Source organism: Phaseolus vulgaris, chromosome 7 (genome assembly GCF_051622355.1).
Source record: "Phaseolus vulgaris cultivar YP4 chromosome 7, ASM5162235v1, whole genome shotgun sequence".
NCBI lineage: Eukaryota > Viridiplantae > Streptophyta > Magnoliopsida > Fabales > Fabaceae > Phaseolus > Phaseolus vulgaris.
In genome coordinates, this window is record NC_143504.1 from 10451047 (window position 1) to 10459969 (window position 8923).

The window sequence follows — 8923 nt, forward strand, 5'->3', positions numbered from 1 at the left end:
CATATACACATATGATCATGTTCTAAAGTTGTCCAATTCATTCCAAATAACATAAAGTTGAGTGAAATTTGAAGTAACAATAAAAATTATCTTGTCTTAATGAAGAGAATTTCATTCTAAGATAAAAAAATTCTAAATAGATTGCCTGAAAATATATGGACTTCTGATCGTTACAGATTTCCTCAACATTATTCATCCATAAAACGCTTTGACAAAAGCACATAAAGAAAAAAAAAACAGTGCAAAAAAAACTCATTGTTGCATAATGTACGTCAAAGAACAATAAAATAAAAGTATATACACATACATATATAGAAAACATAAATGAAAACCTATAACCACCAAACACTCAAACACTTGAAAGAAAGACAAGATATAGATGATCTACCTTGAAACAGACCCTAGATAATCTACCCAACACACATTAGATCCTTTATCCAACATTAAACACTAAATTGTCTGCTACCCATCAAAGGGTCTAAGAAAATAATTATTATTTTGATATAAAAAATAAAAATAATGACATAATGAAATTATAAAAATTAAATTAAAACCTTCATACAATGAATGTGGCAATGGACTCTCATAAACTTACTGTTAGTTTAAGAATTTCACGTTATATTCTTACATTTTCTCAATACCACATTTTTACTCATCAACAATAAGATCCATAAAAACAATATATTTAATCAATCTTAACTTTTGTTAACACTATCACTGTACAAGATAATATATTTAACAATAATGAAATCAGTTCAAACTTTTTTCATTCTATTTATTTATCAAGTCCTATTCGCCTCCGTCGTAATTAATTGATTCAAATATTATTCTCTTTAATTCTTATGCAAGTTACCTTACAGTAAGTTTTATTTATTTATTTATTATTATTATTATTCATTATTATTATTATTATTATTCATTATTTATTTTTACTCATGCATTGGGTTGGGTTGATATTGTGTCATTTTACTTTTAGTCTTCTACATTTATTTCCTCAACACAATGCACTCATGTGTTTATCATTAAATTTTCTAAGTTTTTTCTTATTATTTTGTGGTAGAAACTAAAGGAATTTTTATTGGAGACAATTATACTTAACTCGGATAAAAATAATACAAATAGTCAAATTTTCTTTCTAAATATTTAACAAATTTTCGTATTTAAAACACGAATTTGGGTTAGATATTAAACCAGAAAATTCTTGAATTTATTTTTTATTCTCTCTTTTATCTTAATTAATAAAAAATTTAATTAGATCACGTTAATGAGAAATTTCTTGTATTCTGTGTCCGCGCATTCACCTGATCCAACGCTTTTAGGCGAATACATCCAGCCCAATATATTTGTAAATGGCCCACAACCCATTGTTACAAAATGATCCAATTTGTGAGGACTAAAGTTTCCTTTGTAACAGTATTAATTACAAGGCAATTTCTTTTTCATCATATCAATTTTAACCTGTATTCTATATTTTTTTAATTTCTAAAATTATCTTTATTTCAGATTTAAAAATTCGAAATAATAAATATAATTCAAAAATAAAAAATATATTCCAAACAAATCTGGAATACAAAATTAAAAATGGATTATGGATAAAAATTTCCAGAATTTAACAATATGCTTCGGAAATTAAAATTTGGAATATTTTCAGATAAAAGGTTATGAAAGTAATTTTTATTTATTAAGTAAGGTTATTTTCGTTGTTTGAGTTGAGAGGGATATTTTTATCATTTTAAATAGGAGATTGAGTACATGTTGGAATTCATATGGTGTAGGGAGAAATTGGCTAACTGCAATGGAATCCCAATGTAGAACAAACAATAGCAATTTTGCAAGCTACTAAGAAAAATTACAACAGAAACCACAAAAGCTTTTGAGTCACATCCGAAATAAAGGGTATTTTTGGAAATTTAAAAGTGTGTAAGGTGCATTTTGTTGGAAAAATTTATCCTAATTTAATTGCATTTGAGTTTATAGTGTTGTGGGCTTTTATATTAATTTTGGGACTTTTTCTTCCTGCACCTCCATATCTTCTTCTGCCACTTCCATACACATCATGAAAATACATTTTTATCCTTTTTTGTCACCCTCATAAACTAGTTTCTGGATTATGTAATCCGGAACACATTTGAAAAAAGACTTCCGGATTACATAATCCATAAGCTAAATAAGACTTTCAGATTATGTAATCCAGAAAGTAATCATCCATCTCAAAAAAGACTTCCGGATTACATAATCCAGAAGCTAATTATAAATTTGAAAAATAACTTCCAGATTATGTAATCCGAAATATTATAGAGGGGTATTTTTGGAAATTTAAAAATTTATGGAGGTGAGAGAAGAAGGTATGGAGGTGCAGAAGTAAACAGTCTAATTTTGGATATTAAAGTTTGATGCTCCACGAGTTCTTCATCACTTTTTGTCTTACCTCCTACATTTTATTTTATTATGACCTTCAACCTCCATTGTTACCGTTACTCGCCATTTGGGTAAATTCTATATTTTAATTCAATGTATTCTAAAAAGTTTAAATTAAGTGTTGTTACACCAAGTCCAAAAATCAAGAGGAAGCTTTCAAATTGAAGAATCTATAGTTATAAAGAATTAGGTTTTACATTGCACAGTGAAAAAAAAAACACTTCACTCAAAAAACAAATTGGATTGGAGAATTTATAATAATATTTTTAAACTTTTAAATTGGGTAATTTGAATTTTCCCACGTTCACATAGTAGAGATGAATAGGAGTGCAAAAAGTAAAAGTTGTGGTCCATTTTTATCACGTGATCTATTGGGGCTTGTTTTGTTTGTGTTTTCCATGTGCTTAAGGATATATGTTTTTTTTTAGATTCTAATCAAATGTCTCATAAGCAATAGTTCTTTAGGCCAAATCAAAACCATAAATTTTCCTACATTTCTAAAAGTATGAAATTCAAAGGTGGTATCCACTTTTTTAATGATTGCAAAATTACCTATCTAAAACTTTTTTAACAAATTTTAAAATTAATTAATTTAAAATGAAACAAAAAAACATTCATTCAACCTTAGCAGACTCATCTTATTTATTCCTTTTCATTTTATTTGTAAAATATTTAGTGATTATTATTAGGACCTATGTTTCTTATTCATTTGTGCAGTAACAATTCCAGAGTCACAAGGTTAGTTATTTCTATTTATGCTATTTTTCACAATTTCTCCTCTTCATGCATAACTTTTTGGTAGCAAGAAGCATTATTATTGTGAAAGTTATCACTCAATCTTTATAAGAGGACTTTATATAGTCTCATGAATCATACATTAACTTACAAAATAGACTCAATTATCTTTAGGTAGTATTGTCCGTATAGTAATAGAAAAAAATGAAAATAACTTTTAAAAAATTAGAATGAACTTAAAAAAAAATGCTTTTAACAATTTTGTATTGAAAGAGTTGGAAGAAGTTGCTCTCAGTGTTGTGAGAGCCACCCAAATTTGACAGAGAACTTCAAACAAACCTTGACTACAATAGATCAGTTAGACCTATAAGGGGTTGGTGACGAAATTGATGTGATATAAATATAAATATGATGAAGGGTTGAGTGAGGCAGAGCAGTGATGGGTGAAGTTGTTGGTTTTATTAATTTCATGAATTAGCAGTTAAGCATACCTTAAAATATGAATTTGAAAGAATATGACATCAGCTAGTGAAATTTAGATGATTCATCAACCCAGATTATCATTTAATTTGTTGTTAGTTGTGAAGTTGTGAGAGATAATGACATGTTGCCAAATCCTATAGAATCACCCTCAAAGTAGTACTTAGATTTATGTATAAGCATTGTCCTTTCCTTTCAAAACACCAACGACCCACCAGAAAGAATCATCATTTCTTCACCCTCTGCATCTTTTTAGTTTTTGAAGATATCTACCAACATAAGTAATTTATAACCAAAGATAACTAATCTCTCCACTTTCCTTTTTTCTTAAACTACCCATTCCTTAGTTAAAAGGTCTCTTCTGCTTTTTTTCTTTTCTTTTCTTCTTTCAGCTGACTTTTGCATGTGCAATCACTACAAAAGTATTTTTTACTGAACTACAAAACTTCTTCGGCATCACCATTTTAAAGCTCCTATAATTTGTAGAAGAAGGATAGTTTGCACTCAACCAACTGGCAAAACGAAAAAGGTGGGTGTCAATGCCTATTTATGCAACATTTTTTTTGGGAAGCACAAAATATGGGCAATATGGCAATGCCACCATCTTTGTGGTCATCAAGAAACTCTCCAACTTTCAACTTTCAGAAGAAAACTTCATCTACACACATACATATGTGATGTTGATAAGGATGTGCGAAGAAGGGGTTGGTGGTTAGAAGAAAGCAAAGTAGCATTACAAATTAAAAAGTTTCTTACTCAACTCGAAATTTTTGCTACAAATGAACTGCAAAAAGAATTCCCAGAAATAGGGATATATATATAGAAAGGGGAAAAAATGAAAAGAATTCGAAGAAAAATAAAAAACAACCGAGACAGCGACTCCTAAATGACCTTAAGGGACCTACAATTACTAGACCTAAGACCCTACCCTTTTTGACTTGCATGTTTCTACCCTTTTTTTTCCGCAGTTCTCATTACAATCTTCCCCTAACAGCTAAAAATATGATCATCATCATCATCTATTGCTCCTATTCCCGAGTCCAACCCTGTACAAAAACCAATGAACCAAAGAAATGAAATATCAATAAGAAATAACATAAGACAAGACTCTACTAGAGGGCAGCAATGGAAGAGAGACTCCGAACAAAGGATCATTCCTCCCTCACATCACATCATATCACATCACATGTACTCCAGGGTAAGGCTGCTGTTAGTGTTTGGAATGAGTTCAGGTGAGGCAGCTGCATTCATTGCAAAACCAGATTTGTCAATGCCTCTGCATCTCATTTCCAGCACCTTCTTGTGGGAATTGGAGTGCACAGATGGACAAAAGGTTGGGCTTGCAGCAGGGCGATACTCCGGGTAGAGCCTCCCAGACTTGAAACGAACACCACATGCATTGCATAGTGTTTTCGGCCCCATTGGCCCTGCCCTCCACTGTGGTGTCTTGGTTATTTCACAATGCATGCATTTCCTAACCGGTTGCAACCCATTCTGGTTATTGCTATCACCAGGACCTGCACCAAGTGTCACCTTCACTTTCTTTTTTTTCTTCATCTCCCCACACCCTTGCTTTGGCATCTTAGCTACAAGTTGAGACTCAGCAAAATTCTCAGAGTCCGAAGAGGCCTTGGAGGAAATTACATTTGCCTGCATGTTCTCCCCGACAAAGGAGGAGGCAGGTGAAATGAGGTTCATGGCAGGCCGAGGATTGAAGGTGGCAGGACGTGGACGCTTGCTGCGTGCACGTCCACATGGCACAGGGATGTAAACCTCCGGGCTGCGTGGCGGCGCCGGCACCGTCTTTCCCCCGGAGCATGAACTGCTGCTCTCAAGGACAGAAACTGGGCTTGATGTGTGGAATTGGTTGTGCACTGAGTCTTCCTTTGTGGTGGTGCACGATGGCTCATCCACTTTCTTCATGGTCAAGCTTCCCCCACAAAACGAATCCTCCACAAAGTTCGACAGCCATTCCAATTGGACAATGTCTTCATACTGCAATGCAATAACCACATTCATCAGAATCATGGCTAACTTTATAAATGCATCTACTCCATCTTTTCTTTTCTTTATACAATTACATACTATACAATTCGTGAAAAGCGTGTTCTGCTAGTTTAGCATATTCCCTATCTTGGCATATTCCACAAAATAATATTACTGAGCTCTTCAAATTGAATGAGGAATAAGAATTTGGTGCTCACTGTCAAAAGGGTATCATCAAACATGGGTCTCTAGAGAGTGAGTGAGTGACCAAATTTTCTAATTATTTGTGTTTGGTTGTTGCAACATGTGATTGTCACGTGCAAAATCACATGATATCCAATAATGATGTTCAAATAATGGAGAGTAAGGGGATGTACTGTGCCACATGTCACCGACACAATTAAGTGTCATTTTGAATAACTAAAATGCCTTTTCTAGAAAATACAATACAATAATGGTGAGTTAATAATGTCTCCCCAGCTTCAATTTAAATTCAAAAACTTTTAATTTTAAATTGGTTATACCAAAAAAAAAACAAATTATCCTGTCAAGTGTCTAGATATTTTGAAAAAAATTATATCTTTAAATTACGACATTATTTTTCAAAAAAAATTATGAACTATTTATGGAATGAAGACAATCACTAAACAATGCTCCCCACAAGTAGAACCAAAATTTCATGCTATCAAATACGCGTGGTGTCAGGCTTTCAAAGGCAAACGGACCATCAGAACCGTACATGAAACCGTGATGTCATAATCTAAGTAATCCAACGGCAACATAGTAGGAAGACTATGACACATAATTACAGAGCAGTTCACGGAATTCATTGAACGCGCCAAAAAATTAAACAAAACAACAAATTGGATAAAAACAGCAGCTTTTTCTGACAACTAACCGGAACTGAGAGCTCGGCGGAGAGGTCCGAAGCGCTGTTGCCGGAAAACACCGAGTCGGAACCGGGAAATGAATCGGAGCCGGCGGGCCAGATGCTTGCAAGTGAGTTGCAGTTCCCGGCGGCGGCGGCGGCGACGGAGGGCAAGGTAGGGGCGCCCCCGTCAACGTCCTCCACAGGAAAATCGAGAAGGTCATCGATGTGGTCAAAGAAGCTACCGCAGTCTATCTCATCCATGAAGTTAGGTCCAACCATTTTCTCGGCAGGTGAAAATTCCCTGAGAAAATTCAAAAGTGGAAAGAAAATTAGAGTCTGAAAGGAGAAAATGAAAAAGAAAATACACAGCAGTTTTTGTTGAATGGAAGATTGTGGCCCATGTTAGCCATTGTTGCGTAAATCAAAATTAATATTTTTCTTTGGAATTATTAGAGAGAGAAGTGGGAAAAGTTAAGAAAAGGTAACTGGCATGCGTTGTTATTATTAATTACTTATTTTGATGAAATGAAAATCCGAAATTGAAGATTTTAGCATGTGAGTGCGATGAGTGCTGCGGCGCATGTTAGAGTGACCTGGCCCAGTATGGCATTTTGATTTTATCCAGAAAAACCTTCACTTTCTCTCTTTTGTTGTTTTTCCTTTGAAGTGATTGAAGATACGGAACAAACCTCATTTCAAATTCCTCTTTTTCCCAAATTGAACAGAATGTGAACATTTTGAAATTTGAGGTAAAGTTGAAGAAGGCTAGCAAGCTAACCTTGTTCAACTAAGAAGGAGGGAGAGTAAGTAAGTTGAGAATTCAACTCCAGAGAAAGAAAAATGAAATAAACCAGAGGGAAACACAAAATCATGTACACCACGTAATGGTTGCAAACATTAGGATTCTATAATTCTTGAAATTTGGTTTAAGAAAAACGAGAGCAATGAGCCCAATTGTTGATTTTGCTAGAAAATGAATTTCCTAGAATGGTGGGTAAGGTTGAAAATTAGAAGGTGGGAAGGAAATGAAAGCAAACCTGAAGGTTAAAAGTTGTATCTTTGTGTGTGTGAGCTGAAACTGAAAGGAAAAGGAGCAATCTTTTAAGGTAGAAAAGCTCCAGAGCAGAGCGAATGAGGAAGTGTGTGAGGGATGGAGGGTTTGAGTAGGGGGTGGGTGGGTTTTTGAAAGGAGAGAGAGGAGAGTGAAGAAGGTTTAAATGGAAAGGGGGGGTTACGAAGGGAGAAGAAGAAGAAGAAGAAGAAGGAAGAGAAAGAGAATGTGATGGGCACTGGTAGGTGAGGCTCCTTCATCATTGCTAGCTGTCTTTTACTACCTCCACTGTCGTGATGTTGAAGACTTCTTTCTCTCTTTTTTTTCCCTTCATCTCTCTCCTCAGATTAACCAGGGTCCCACCCTTCTCTCTCCTTTCCTCCATTCACGGACTTCCACCCCACCCCACACAAACCATCTTCATTTCAATTTCAATCCATCTACCCCAGCCCCATTTCCCATACCACCCCCAACCAAATTTTCAAAAATAATTAACATCAAACGTAAATGCCTTTTCATTTTCAATAACCAAACACAAGAATGGACACTTTGCCTCCTTACCTTTTCTTCCTTGCTGGGTTCAGTTTGTGTGAATTGCAATGCAACCAGATTTCAGATTTCAGATTTTAGAGAGAGAGGAAGAGAAAAGTGAGAAGCCAAGAAGCTGCAGCCTTTGCATAAATAGAACAAGATGAAGCTCTATGCAGACTTGTGCTTTGTCAGACTTTTTTTAACCGCCGTTGTTTCAAACACTGTTTGTTTCTGTTTAGTCTCTGTTTTCTTAAATAAAACAAAAAAAAATTACTGCGTAGGTTTGCAGTAAAGCAGTAGCATAAAATGCTGAACAGTCAGAGTTTAAGAGCCCCTCGAAGCGCGTGACCACACGGAAAGTGTTATTACGACCTGTACAACTGTTTGTTACGGGTTCGGAAACCGATGATTCTTTTGTATTCCACGCTGGATATGGTAACTTTGGATAGCCCTCATTTATTATTTTAATTATATTTACGCGTTGCCACTCCAAACATAAATTAATATAATATTGTTATTACCCTTGTTTTCCATTAATTACCATTTTTACCAACTTTGAATTTTACCTAAGGCCCTCTGCCACCACCATATCATTGACAAATCTTAAGTTTTTTTTTTTTTGTTTCTTTTAATTCTGACCATTCTAATTCCAGTTTGCTTTCGTGGAAATTTCTATTTGTTTTTCTTGTTTCGAAAATAAAGAAAAAGACAATTCCGATAAAACTGGTTGCAGGACAAATTTGAATACAGCAAGTGTGGGAGTTTGGAAATCCTAACTTTGAACATAAATCGAAAATTCTTTGTTTTCAGCTCAAAACCAACAAAACAGTTCTAGAAATTCTTTTTAACGA

At 34.3% G+C, this 8923-nt stretch overlaps 1 protein-coding gene across 2 annotated transcripts; it reads right to left on the reverse strand.

The window, feature by feature from the left end:
- Positions 1-4418: 4418 nt before the first annotated feature.
- Positions 4419-8461, reverse strand: LOC137827780 (GATA transcription factor 8). Of its 2 annotated transcripts, none has more exons than XM_068634097.1 (3): positions 8103-8461; positions 6518-6791; positions 4419-5628 (listed from the first exon to the last, which is right to left on the reverse strand). In XM_068634097.1, the coding sequence occupies exons 2-3, from the start codon at positions 6767-6769 to the stop codon at positions 4816-4818; spliced, it is 1065 nt and encodes a 354-aa protein (XP_068490198.1). In that variant the 5' UTR covers positions 6770-6791; positions 8103-8461; the 3' UTR covers positions 4419-4815. The 2 variants fall into 2 exon arrangements, with proteins under 2 accessions (XP_068490198.1, XP_068490197.1); XM_068634096.1 differs by having other exon boundaries at positions 7528-8220.
- Positions 8462-8923: the final 462 nt, after the last annotated feature.

Bases quoted from the DNA above. Each gene is read 5' to 3' on its own strand.
- LOC137827780 (XM_068634097.1), bottom strand. From the start codon at position 6,769: ATGGTTGGACCTAACTTCATGGATGAGATAGACTGCGGTAGCTTCTTT. The intron at 5,629-6,517 runs GTTAGTTGTCAG...ATTGCATTGCAG, and splicing joins CCGCCGAGCTCTCAGTTCCG to TATGAAGACATTGTCCAATT.